Source organism: Pan troglodytes, chromosome 19, assembly GCF_028858775.2.
Source record: "Pan troglodytes isolate AG18354 chromosome 19, NHGRI_mPanTro3-v2.0_pri, whole genome shotgun sequence".
Lineage (NCBI taxonomy): Eukaryota > Metazoa > Chordata > Mammalia > Primates > Hominidae > Pan > Pan troglodytes.
In genome coordinates, this window is record NC_072417.2 from 22,584,006 (window position 1) to 22,596,285 (window position 12,280).

General features: G+C 57.3%; 2 protein-coding genes across 15 annotated transcripts in view; one reads left to right on the plus strand and one right to left on the minus strand.

The window, feature by feature from the left end:
- Positions 1-7,076, plus strand: LOC107969144 (uncharacterized). Of its 3 annotated transcripts, XM_063798459.1 has the most exons (6): positions 2,835-3,028; positions 4,725-4,868; positions 5,227-5,312; positions 5,399-5,915; positions 6,047-6,220; positions 6,595-6,844. In XM_063798459.1, exons 2-4 carry the CDS (start codon positions 4,778-4,780, stop codon positions 5,705-5,707), a joined length of 486 nt encoding a protein of 161 aa, XP_063654529.1. In that variant the 5' UTR covers positions 2,835-3,028; positions 4,725-4,777; the 3' UTR covers positions 5,708-5,915; positions 6,047-6,220; positions 6,595-6,844. The 3 variants fall into 3 exon arrangements, with proteins under 3 accessions (XP_063654527.1, XP_063654529.1, XP_063654528.1); XM_063798457.1 differs by lacking the exon at positions 2,835-3,028 and adding an exon at positions 1-73 and having other exon boundaries at positions 6,047-7,076; XM_063798458.1 differs by lacking the exon at positions 2,835-3,028 and having other exon boundaries at positions 4,538-4,868; positions 6,047-7,076.
- Positions 6,793-12,280, minus strand: part of FMNL1 (formin like 1) — a 25,702-nt gene continuing 20,214 nt past the window's right edge. For 3 of the 12 annotated variants that reach the window (XM_063798418.1, XM_054671362.2, XM_009431961.5), the window contains 12 exons: positions 11,939-12,238; positions 11,623-11,747; positions 10,768-10,970; positions 10,087-10,321; positions 9,868-9,936; positions 9,213-9,293; positions 9,004-9,133; positions 8,696-8,859; positions 8,379-8,480; positions 8,139-8,234; positions 7,782-7,902; positions 6,793-7,244 (listed from right to left, as the gene is read on the minus strand). In XM_063798418.1, coding sequence (XP_063654488.1) covers positions 7,141-7,244; positions 7,782-7,902; positions 8,139-8,234; positions 8,379-8,480; positions 8,696-8,859; positions 9,004-9,133; positions 9,213-9,293; positions 9,868-9,936; positions 10,087-10,321; positions 10,768-10,970; positions 11,623-11,747; positions 11,939-12,238 — 1,730 coding nt within the window. In that variant the 3' untranslated portion in view covers positions 6,793-7,140. The other 9 variants (XM_016931605.4, XM_016931604.3, XM_009431966.5 and 6 more) reach the window with 5 other exon arrangements.

The window sequence follows — 12,280 nt, forward strand, 5'->3', positions numbered from 1 at the left end:
TTCCTCTTGGCCTGAGGCCAGGGACGTGTTGGGATCATCTGAGGAGATGGCCTTCTGGGCGTGGACTGGGCAGGTGAGAAAGTGGGTCTGAGGGGGTTCTTCCTGCGCTCTTCATGGGGAAGAGCTGGCATGGGGAAGGGATGGTGTCCAGGAGCTTGAAGGGGAGGAAAATGAGGCCGAAGAACTGGTCCTCCAGGGGGTCACAGGCTGGAGCTAGACGTACCTCCAAATGCAGGAGAGCCATAGATCACCCAGACATGTGCAAACAGACACCACCAGCTGCCCGGCACATCACACATACAGCACCCACACACAGAGGAAGCAGCACATGCCACACATGCCCATGTACACATGTGCCTGTGACAGTCGCATGTACCAAACATGCACACAAAGCCGGGTGTGGTGTCTCACGCCTGTAATCCCAGCACTTTGGGAGGCAGAGGCCAGCAGATCACTTGAGGTCAGGAGTTCGAGACCAGTCTGGCTAACATGGTGAAACTCCGTCTCTACTAAAAATACAAAAATTAGTTGGGCGTGGTGACATGCGTCTGTAGTCCCAGCTACTGGGGAGGCTGAGGCAGGAGGATCTCTGGAGTCTGGGAGGCAGAGGTTATAGTGAGCTGAGATTGCACCACTGCACTCCAGCCTGGGCAACAGAGCAAGACTCTCAAAGAAGAAAAAAAAAAAACACACATGCACACAAATGCACACTCCTCCCACCCAGGGTTTGGCCTTGGAGGCCCAGAAGGCAGGCAGTATAGACTGGCTTCTGGGAGAGTAGAGATGGCAGCAAAGGAAGGAAGGGGATTCGGAGTATGCGGATGGACAGGGATGTGGACAGGGAAGCCTGGGGGAGGGAGAATGGGAGGCCGCGCCATGGCCTGGCCTCAGGTTCCCTGCTAAGCAAAAGCCCAGGCTTGTGGATCTTCAAGAGCCTGCCCAGCTTTCGAAGGGGCCAAGGAGAGAGATGCCCAGGTCCTGGAGGGTGGGATTAGGAAGGGGTGAGCAGTTCAGAATGGGCCAGGGCCAGCAGGAGAAGCAGGAAGGAGACTGGAAGGAGGGACAAGGAGGAGCTGCAGAGGTAGGTGTCTTGGGGGCAGTGGGGGACTGAGCCAGAAGCATCACTGGACTCTCAGGACTCATCTTTCCTTAGGTTTTTTTAAATTAATAGGCTTTATTTTTTAGAGCAGTTTTAGGTTTGCAGCAAAACTGAGTGGAAAGTACAAAGAGTTCCCATGTACCCCTGTCCCCACCCACATACAACCTCCCCCGCCATGGACATCCTGCAGTGGTACATTTGTTACAACTGATAAACCTACACTGACTCATCATCATCACCAAAAGGCCACAGTTCACATTGGGGTTCACTATTGGTGTTCTACATTCTATGGGGGTTTGTTGCTGTTTTTGAGACAGAGTTGTGCCCTGTCACCCAGGCTGGAGTGCAATGGCGTGATCTCAGCTCACTGCAACCTCTGTTCACCTCCTGGGTTCGAACGATTCTCCTGCCTCAGCCTCCCAAGTAGCTGGGACTACAGGCACCCGCCACCATGCCCATCTAATTTTTGTATTTTTGTAGAGACGGGGTTTCACCATGTTGGCCAGGCTGGTCTTGAACTCCTGACTCTAGGTGATCCACCCGCCTTGGCCTCCCAAAGTGCTGGGATTACAGACGCGAGCCACCGCACCCGGCCCGTTCTATGGGTTTTGACTGTAGTATGATACAGAGTCGTTTCATTGCCCTAAAAATTCTGTGCTCTACCTGGCCCCTCCAACTCCTGTCAACAACTGGTCCTTTTACTGTTGCCACAGTTTTGCTTTTTCCAGAATGATTTGGAATCATACGGTATGCAGTTTGTTTGGGTTGGCTTCTTTCACCTGGTAATACATGTTTAAGGTTCCTCCTGTCTTTTCCTGGCTTGATAGTGCATTTATTTTTAGTGGTGAATACTATTCCATTGTCTGGGTATATCACTGTTTATTTATCCATTCACCTACGGAAGGATATCTGGGTTGCCGCCAAGTTTTGGCAATTATGAATAAAGCTGCCATAAACATCCATGTGCAGGTTTTTGTGTGGATATGAGTTTTCAAAACATTTGGATAAATACCAAAGAGCACGATTGCTGGATCATGTGATAAGGGTGCGTTTAGTTTTGCAAGAAACTGCCAAACTGTCTTCCAGATTGGCTGCACCATTTTGCATTCCCACCAGCAATTAATCAGTTCCTATTGTTCCACATCCTCACCAGCATTTGGTGGTGGTGGGTGTTTTGGATTTTGGTATCTGAATAGGTGCATAATAGTATCTCATTGTTTTAATTTGCAATTTGCTGATAACATATGATGTTGAACATTTTTTCATATGCTTACTTTCATTTGTATATATTCTTTGGTGAGGTGCTTGTTTAGATTAGATTTTTTTTTATTTTTTTTTATTATTATTATTTTTTTTTTAGACAAGGCTTCATTCTATCACCCAGGCAGAGTGCAGTGGCTCGATCATGGCTAATTGCAGCCTTGAACTCCTGGGCTCAAGTGATCCTCCTGTCTCAGCTTCCCAAAAAGCTGGGACTAAAGGTGTGCACCACCATGCCTGGCTAAGCTTTTTATTTTTTGTAGAGATGGGATCTTTCTATGTTGCCCAGGCTGATCTCAAACTCCTGGCCTCAAGTGATCCTCCCACCTCAGCTTCCCAAAGTGTTGGGATTAAAGATGTAAGCCACCACACTTGGCTTTTGCCCATTTTTTTTTAAATCGGGCTGTTCATTTTCTTACTGTTGAGGGGTTTTATTTTTTTGTTTTTTGAGACAAGTTCTTTCTCCATCACCCAGGCTGGAGTATAATGGTGCCATCATGGTTCACTGCAGCCTTGAACTTCTAGGCTCAAGCAATCCTCCCTCCTCGGCCATCCAAAGTGCCGGGATTACAGTCCTGAGCACCATGCCTGGCCTTACTGTTGAGTTTTAGGAGTAATTTGCAGAGGGCAGAAGACCAAGAGATCCGAGTCATCACAGAAAACAAACAGGTGACCAGGGCTGGAGGAGGGTCCTTTTCCCTCACCCAGGGTGGGGGGAATCACTGCCCTACCCCTTTCCCCAGAATCCCCTGCATAGAGGGCTGTGGTACAGCTTCCTATGGAGGATCCTGGGAGGAGGTGGAACTGTATACCCACAGGCCTGGTCCCAGGTCCCCTGGAGTCTGAGTACCTGAGTGGGCTGGGTCCCTCTGCCCTCTCTCCTTCCTGCCTCTGAGGCCTCCACAGCACCCTCAAAGGCTGCTCACATGAGATCCAGCAAAGGAGCAGGCTGGCAGGATGCAGAAAGGGAGGCTGCAGCTGCATACTGCCTGGCTGACCCAGATGGAGCCAGCAGCAGCCATGGCCACAAAGGCTGAACACACCATGAGGAGGGCAAGAGAAACCCAGGGCCTTGTGAAGCTGCCCATCCAGCCGAGTCAGGTCCAGATGCTGGGTCTCAGAGTTGAAGGCAGGGACCGGAGGCCAGGCCTTGGGTGCTGGGTTTGGGGTAAGGCCTGGCTAGCCCTGGCATTTCTATGCAACAGATGCAAAGACCTTTCCAACCTCTTTCTTTCTCCTGGGGCAGCTTGACAGGCAAGACACCCCAGCAGCTGGCAGGTGAGGGCCCCAGGACTGGGAGTAGAGAAGAAAATTAGGGGGTGCTCAGGGAAGAACTACAAAGGATTGCCTGCCCTGAAGCTGGGGTCACTGCAAGAAGCCAGTGTTTGCAACCATCCCTCCATGCTTGTCTGATTTGCTCATCTCTACAACCCTAGGGCTCAGTCTTGTGTGTGTGTGTGTGGAGGAAAGGAAAAGAAAACTCAGTGGATTGGTAGATAGGTGAATGCAGGTATTTAGATGGATGGATAGATGGATGATGAACAGGATGGGAAAGAAGGGAGAAGGTAAAGAAGGAGAAAAAATGGGGGGAAAAATCTGAGTTCCCCTGCCTCATGGGGTCTAGGACCATAGGGGTAAAGGCAAAAGAAACTACAGCCCCAGTGCTCCCCCAAACAACATGTCCTGATATTGGCAAGGGCCCCTCAAAGCAGAATCACTTTATTCATCATCAACAATGTTCAGTGCCTACTACATGCCAGGCACCAGCAGGGCTCCAAGGCACTGTAGCTTCAGAGCCAGACTGCCAGATGTGACCCTGGACATGAGTTTTGAATGTTTTTCAAACATGAGTTTTGGACATGAGGACTGGATGGGCACATAACATGTACCAACACACAACAGCCACTGCTACTCTTTATGTTAAAAGTTATAGGCCAGGTGTGGAGGTTGATGTCTGTAATCCCAACAGTTTGGGAGGCCAAGGCGGGAGGATTACTTGAGCCCAGGACTTTGAGACCAGCCTGAGTAACATGGCGAAACCCCATCTCTACAACAAATTAAACAATTAGCCAGGCGTGGTGGCATGTACCTGTGATCCCAGCTACTCAGAAGGCTGAGGCGAGAGGATCGTTTGAGCCTTGGGAGGTTGAGGCTGCAGTGAGCCGAGATCTCGCCACTGCACTCCAGCCTGGGCAAAGAGTGAGACTCTGTCTCAAAAATAAATAAATAAATAAATAAAAATTTAAAACACCCAGGAGGGAGTTGGAATGAGCCAAGTCGTCAGTTCCACCTGAGTTAAGAGTGGGCAGCTCTCAGGGTTCTTGTGTGGGTGGTTCGTCTTGCCACCTGTCCCCTCTACCCTCAGCCTTCCAGGATATCTTCAAACTCTTCAGCTCCAGCCCAACAGGCACCGTGGACATGCGAAGCATGAAAGTTGCCCTGGGCAATGTGGGTATCCAGCTGAGTCCACAGGAGACGTTCGAGGCTCTGCGGCAGGCAGACTTGGATGGTGGGTGCCCCAACCCTGTCTTCTTGTCCCCTCCCACCTCCAGGCATTCTTTTAAAGAATGCCTCCCCTTCCCACAAAATCCTGGCCTGGTCCTATTTTAAAGTTCCCTCTTCCAGGAAGCCTGCCCTGACCAACACACCTATCTCATGGCCTGTAAACCTTGCTGCTGTGTTCATCCTAATCCTGATTTGGGAACCCCCAAGGCATGGGCCGTTTCTCCCCCATTGAAACTGGGGTCTGCCCTTGGCTAGAGGCAGGACTAGATTCTCTAACACCTGGAACTGCCAGCAGGCATGTGCAAGGCAGGCCTTCTGCAGGGGGGCAGGCACCCACAGCACCCCCTCTCCTCTCTCCCCAGGTGATGGAATCATAAGCTTCCTGGGTGTCTTCCTGGTGACTTCCTGGGTGTCTTCGATGACAACCACCGCTTGGCTCAGTGCATGGGTGAGGGGCAAGGCTGGTGGAGGAGGGGTGGGCCTGGCCTAGGGGGTGCCCCCTCCTCACCCTCCTTCACCTTTTTTGCCCCCAAGCCGGGTGAGGAACAGCCACCTCTGTACCCCCAGGGACTGCAGACCCTGTTCTTGGAAATGCTGTTCAAGCTGCTGGGCCGGGGCTTTGTGCCCTCCAAGTTGGCACGTAGGGTGATGAGGTGGGCACAACCATACCAGCTCCTGGGCCCACAATGGGAGGAGCAAACCCTGCCCCGTGCAGGGACCCCTGATGTTCCTGCCCTAGAGACGGGAGCCCTGAATTCTGGGTCTGTTTCCTGGGCCCCAAGTCGCCCCAGGACAAAGACAAAGCAGTGGCTTCCGGCCCTGCTTTGGCTTCCGCACTTGTGAGACAGAGAGGGCTGGGAGTGTCTGAGGCGGCCGCCCCGCCTCTCTTCTCCAAGCTACTACTTCAAGAAGCAGCGGGCTCTGCGGCTCAGCCCAGGCTGCGGGGGTTGGGGGCGCTCCCACGCGGGCCTCGCCTTCTGCCACGCGGCGCGTATCAGCGACCTCTCCAACTAGGAGCTGGCGTGCTCGCTGCACAAACTGCACGAAGTAGGTGCGTCCCCGACAGGGCGGGGGGCGCCGGACCCGCGGGAGGGACCTCTCCCGGCCACTTCCAACCCCCGCCCTCGCCTCCGACCCCAAGGACCCGTTCTGAGGACCGTCTCCTCCTCTACCTCCTCCCAGGCACCCGCCCCAGGTGCGCGCAGCCCGTACTCTCAGATTCCTAACCTGGAGGGGTTGGCGCTCCCGGAACGCAGGACACGAAGCCCAGCCCCGGGCCCCGGCTTCCGCCTGATCCAGCCCTACTAGCCCGGCCGCCCCAAGATCCCGCCCAGCCCGGGGCGTGTCTCGGCCTAGGTGAGAGCCGGCGGGCGGGGGAGGGACAAGCAATGAGGGGCGGGACAAGTGCGCGGAGGCGGGACAGACAGATGGGGCGACACTGGCTGGTGGAGGGGAGGGGCAGGCGAGGAGCGGGGGTAGGCCCGGAAGAAATGGGGACCCAGCAGGCGGTGACGGAGGCGGCACGCGCGGAGATGTAAGGCGAGGTCACTCATGGCGTCACTAAGTACTGGGTAGGGCGAAAGGAAAAGGGGCCAGATGCCCAGGTGGGAGGCAGGACTGGCGCAAATGGGGCGGGGCAGCCGGAAGGAGAACTGCTGCGGGGCTGGCCCGGCGTGTCTAACCCCAGCTGCCCGCTCGCCCCTGCGCCCGCCCCCTCCGGCCTCCCGCAGGGATACTGGGCCAGCCACGAGAGCCTCCGCCCCCTCGATGCGGGCTCCCTCGCAGCCAACTCTAGTGAAGAAGCAGCCCTTCTCCCCGGCGCCCGCTGGTTTGCAGAGGCCTGCTATGAAGAGCTTGTGCAAGTAAAGCGTTTGCTGAGCGGAAACAGGCTGCGGGTGGCTGCGGCAGGCACGGAGCCGACGCGGATCTTTTGCAAACATCTTTATTAATCTCGTATAAAAATAAGGTCCATGGACGGTCCTCGGGGCTGGGGCTTGCGGGGGCGAGGTGCACTTTATAAGTTACAGGCCAGGCTCCTGCTGAGGCTAAGTATGGCTATTTGGAGGGGGCTTTAGGGTGGGTGCTGCAAGCAGCATTTGGGGGAAGGGGCGGGCGATGCTGCCCTCTGTGGCCAAGAGGAGGATGCACCAGCCCGTTTGAGGCGGGCCACAGCGGAGGAGGGGCTGCCCGGCCAGCCGAGCTGAGGACCACCTTCCTTGAGCCTCAGCCTGTCCACGGCCCCACACCCCTGCAGAATCCACCTGCAGAAATAGCGGCTACAGCGAGAGGTCGGAGGTGACCTGCAGTGGGGGGCCCGGGGGACGCCGACGGGCACTGCGGCGGCCTGTGTCTGCGCGGATGTAGGGCTGGTTCCGCAGATCTGGCAGCCGAAGGAGACACATTTACCATTCAGGAGCCCGCCCAGAGCTGGGAGCATGGCTCCAGGGCACAAAGCTTAGCCTCCTAAGGACTCAGATTGTGTGCACATGGCAGGGGTACCGTTTATGTTTGCCAGACCCCCTCCACCCCACAAATCACATCCCAGCCATCCACTGGCCCAGGAGAAGGCAGCATGCCTCAGTTCCCCCAAGGGTCCCAGGGGCTGTGGGCAGGGTGGTATCAGAGGCCAGGTCATCTGGGTACCTGAGGGGCTAGAGGGGCATCTCTTCTCCCAGGCTGGCCTCACAGAGGAGCCGGGATGTCCGCTTGCCGGTGCGGGCCGTGAAGGGCACCGTCTTGATCACTGAGTGGGGGTGGGGCAGGTGAAGGGGAGTAGAGAAAGGAAAAAGGAAAGAAAAACAGAAAAGGTAGCAAGAAGCAGTGTGGCAGCCAGTCCCCCAGAGGGTAGGGGATTGGGTCAGAAGAAAGCATAGAAGGACAGACTGAGGATAAGACCAAGGACTGGCCAAGCCCTTACCTGTGATGATGTCTTCAATGGCCCCGTCACGGTCGCTCTCATAAATGAGTGGCTCCTTCTGCTGCCTCCGTTTCAGCTCAGAGATGAGGTCCATCTGTGGCCGCCGGGCCTTTGGCGGTGACTAGGGGGAATTTATAGCTCCAGCTCCAGGATGCCTCCCCATCACCAAAACCCTGGAATATCTGCCTGGTCCCCCACAGCAAGGACAGCTGGCTTGAGCAGAAAGAACCCTTTCCCATCCCAGGCTCCTGGGGCAGGGTCAGTCTGTAACAGTGAGGGTGTGGGGGTGGCACTAGAGGGTGATGAGATGCCATGCATCCCTGCAGCCCAGTACCAAGCCCAGGAGCAGTTGCCTACCTTGGGTGCTGGGGGCTCCCCTTTGCCCGGGGTATCAGCGCCTGCCTCCTGGGCAGCGGCTTCTTTTTTCCACTGTTCCACCTCCTGCTCAGCTTTCTGTGGGCCAAGGCAGTCTCCATGAGGGTGGCCCTCCCTACTGCCCTACCCACCCCCTAAACAGAAGCAGCCCCACCCCTCCGCTGCCCAGTAGAAAGGCTTCAGTGCCCTACAGGGCTCCCAGCCTGCCCCAGACCCGAGTACCTTGTAGGCCTTAATGAAGCGGCTAAAGAGGGAGAAGAACAGGCCTGGGGATGTGGTCTTGGGGTTCTCTCCGAAGTACTCCACCACGGACTCAAAGGCCTCCTGTGGGCACAGCCTGTCAGCCCCCCAGCTTAGACCTCTCACAGCCTGTACCCCTCAGGACACTGGCCACCTGATCTGAGCTCCTCCCAGGCAGGGTGGCCCCTCATTCCTGCTGCATCCCCCCAAGGGGTCCCAGCTACGGCCACACCCCTCCAGGCTGTGCTATCTAGTGCTCCTACATGCCCCACCTCCAGGTGAGGCCAGCCCTGGCGCACCTGAGCCGTCTTGCTGTCTGCCAGCAGCTTGTCCATGGTGGGCGAGTTGGCCCTCAGGAACTCCTTGAGCACCATGCAGTCATCCTGCCGCACAAACTCTCTCTGTGTCAACTCTAGGCCTCGCTGCAGGGAGCGCACATCCGCCAGGACACTGTCCAGGGACACTGGGCCAGGGATGGGGCAGTATCAGGTCAGTGAACCGGAGAGGCAGCCCTCCCACCAATTATATACTGTGGCCCCCTAGCTTTCTCCCAACCTACCCCAGCCCACGGCCCCTCCCCGCACCCAAGGATCTGTGTGTCTCCTACCTGAGCCCGCCTTGTCCAGGAAGTGCAGGTCGCTGTGGAAGCCTGTGAGTTGCGGGTACTTCTCAGCAATGACCTTCACCAGGTAGTGCAGCAGCGTCTGCTTGCGATCAGTCGACTTCATCTCCAACAGCTGCACAAGGACCCATTGTAAGCCACAGGCCACCAGCCAGTCCCCAGCCCCAGTCCCCAAGCCAGGGGCCCCTCCTCACCGCATCCAGGCTCTGGAGCCGGAAGCCATAGGCTGCCCCACGCTTGCTACTGTTCATGTAGTTGCCAAAGGCCAGGACAATCTGGGAGAGGCAGGAGAAAGGCTCAGCAGAATGCCAGAGCTGAGGACACCGCTTAAGCATATTGCACAAGGAAGAGAAGAGGTGGCAAGGAGCAGGCCCCACACACTCAGCCCCTACTGTACTCCTGCACAGGCCCCTCAGATCCACAGCACATGTACATGTGTGTACACACAGGTGTCACACATGTGCACAGTTAACACCATGGGCACACCAAATTTTGTCCTCTGCTAGTCCAACCCACAACTTGTTGCCAGCATCCCCTCCTAGTCTGTGTGGTCACTGCCTTTCCACCAGCCATTTCTACTGGTTCCCGGGCCCTCCACTGAGCAGGTGAGGTTGCTCACAGAGCAACGCTAAAGGGGACTGAGCCCTCCGGCAGGGTCCCAGGTGAGCTGCTACAGACACGGCTGCTGTACCCCTTCCCACTCGCCACCACCCTTAGATTTGTCCTTCTCAGCATGTACATGAGAAGTGGGAATGTTATCTTTGTTGCATTGCAGGTGAGCAGGGCCTGAGTCTCCCTCTCACACTATCCGGAACAGGCAAGGGTGGGCCCCACCTCCTGGCCCCTCACCTCCAGGATCTGGCGGAGTTTGTCAGAGGACTTGATGGACATTGAGGCTGCAATGATGGCATTCAGTTGCTGGGGGTGGGATGGGGGAGGTAAGATAAGTTGGAGCCTCCTCCATCTGGAGGCTCAAGTACTCCCAGGTTCCCTGCCGCAGCCCAGGCTGGGAGTTGCCTCCTGCCCATCCCCTCCCAAGTCACACCGCCCTGCCCGCTCCGCCCACACCGGCATGAGCAGCTGGGCTGTGTCCGGGAAGTTGCCCAGGAAGGTGAGTGTGGTCATGCGCTCCGGCAGGCGCGGGATGCGGCTGAAGCATAGCATGAAGCGGTCCTCCTCTGACAGCTCCTCCATTGGCCGCTGCTCCCGCTCAAAGCGGGTGATGAGGCTGCGCTCATACTCTGTGGGCAGGAAGCGCATCAGCAGCTCCAGGAAGTCCAGGCCCAGAGCCTGCAGGTCGTACCTGTGAGAGGGAGGAGAGGGGAGATTGGGCATCATCCATACCCACCAGTCCCTGGGAGCAGGGCTACCCCTGCCTTGATTGAATAAATGAATTTCAGTATTTTCTATTTGCCAACAGCTTCAGAGAGCAAGAGGTAGGAATCCAGAGAAACTGGGAACTGGGAAGCCAGGGTCCCCATCGTACATCAGCGGCGGACACCAGGCTGTAAATCCCACAGCCTGGGTGCTCACAGCTAGGCAAAGAGGCAGGGAGGAAGTGGGACATCCTAATTTAGGCATGGACTGAGTTTTCTCCACCTTAAAATGGGGACAAGTTTCCTGGACCAGGGTTGGTATGAAGCCTGATGAAAGAGCTCACCATTGAGGCTCTTTTACTAGGATCTGCCTGACAACCCCAGCCTAGCAAAGGGGCCGGACTGCCCACAAACCCAGGACAGGGACACTCACGCCTCAATGGCTTGGCAGATGCGCTCGGCCCCCAGGTTGCCCTTCCGCAGGGTGATGGCCAAGTTCTTGGCCCGGTTGGCCTCAATGAGTGTCGCCTTGCTGGGGGCCTTCTGGGCTGCCTTACTCTTGAGAGCGCTGAGGTCCAGGCTGGGGCCTTGGGACTTGGTCTTGAACTGTTCCTCAAAATCACTCATGTCTAGCTCCTGAAGGTACAGGGTGAGGAGGCGGAGCTGGGTGGGGCTGGGGTCTGGCACTCTCCTGGCTGGGCACAGTGCTAGAGCCATCCATCTGGCCCTGACCAGGCCACCAGCAGAGAACCAGTAACCCAGCCTGACCACAGGCCCTGATGGGAGGCACAGGGGAAGCACAGGGAGCCTGGAGGAGGAGGGCCGCCTAACCCGGGGGACCCAGACTTGGGGCCATAAGAGCTAAAGGAAGAGCTGAACTGGCCAGCGGTAAAAAGGAGAAAGGAAAAGACATTCCAGGCAGAGGAAACAGAATGGAACGATGGCCTAGAGGCAAGAGAATACATCCTTTTGGAAAACTGGAAGTGGAATCAGGAGGGCTGAAGCCTTGGCTGCCTGTGGGAAAGTGGAAGGAAAGAGGCCTGGAGGCAGAAGAAGTGGGGTGAGGGGATGCATCCCTCTGCAGGGATGGAGGGGAAGGCGTTTGGGAAAGCAGGATTCTGCCTGTTAGAGGTATTGGTCCAGTCTGGCTTAATGCCCATCCCTGGGCCTCCCCCTCCTCATCTGTGAAATGGCTTGGAGAAAAAGACTACCCCCAGGGCCCAGCCTGATCCAGGCAACTCCCCTCTTCCTCTGGTGCCCACATGCGGAGCCAGGCAGGGCCACTCACCTGCAGCACCTTCTCATCATTGAGCTCTGTGAAGACAGTGCCGGTGATCTGGCTGGGTTTCAGTGCCACCCAGTTCAAGAGTGGCATTCGGAACTTAGTCTGGATGGGCTTCTTGGCCTTCACTCCTGGGACGGGGGTTTGGGGGCAGTGGTGAGCACTGGGGGTACTGGAGGGAACCTGGGCCCAGGGAGGGCTGATGGGGCAGCCAGGAGGCAGCAGGAGGCCCCCAGGCAGAGGACCCTGGAGGACACTGAGGCCCAGGCCCCTCCCTCCATCTCCCCCCAGCCCCGGGCCCAAGGTGGTCCACTCCACTCACCTGGGCCCAATTCTGAGTCGCGTCTTCCTAGGGCATCAGGAGGACCTCCGGGAGGCGGCGGCGGCGGCGGCGGCGGCACCGGCCCGTCAGTGCCCGGAGGTGGTGGCGGTGGCGGTGGCGGGGGTGGGGGCGGCAGGTCTCCGGGCAGCGGCGGCGCAGGCGGGGGCTCCGGGCTGCCAGGGAGAGGCGGGGCCTGTGGGGGCGCAGAGGGCGGGGCTTCCTGCGGGGAGGGGAGGCCGGGCAGTGGGGGCGGCGGCGGCGGCGCTGCTCCGGGAGCCGGCTCTGCTGCAGGTGCGAGATCTGAGCCAGCGAGGGCGCGGCGTGGGGGAGGCGCGAGTCAGC

Excerpts from the sequence above, each read along its gene's own strand:
- LOC107969144 (XM_063798457.1), top strand. The coding sequence starts at position 4,778 with ATGCGAAGCATGAAAGTTGCCCTGGGCAATGTGGGTATCCAGCTGAGT. Across the intron at positions 4,869-5,226 it reads GCGGCAGGCAGACTTGGATG|GTGATGGAATCATAAGCTTC; the intron begins GTGGGTGCCCCA and ends CTCTCTCCCCAG. Across the intron at positions 5,313-5,398 it reads CCGCTTGGCTCAGTGCATGG|CCGGGTGAGGAACAGCCACC; the intron begins GTGAGGGGCAAG and ends TTTGCCCCCAAG.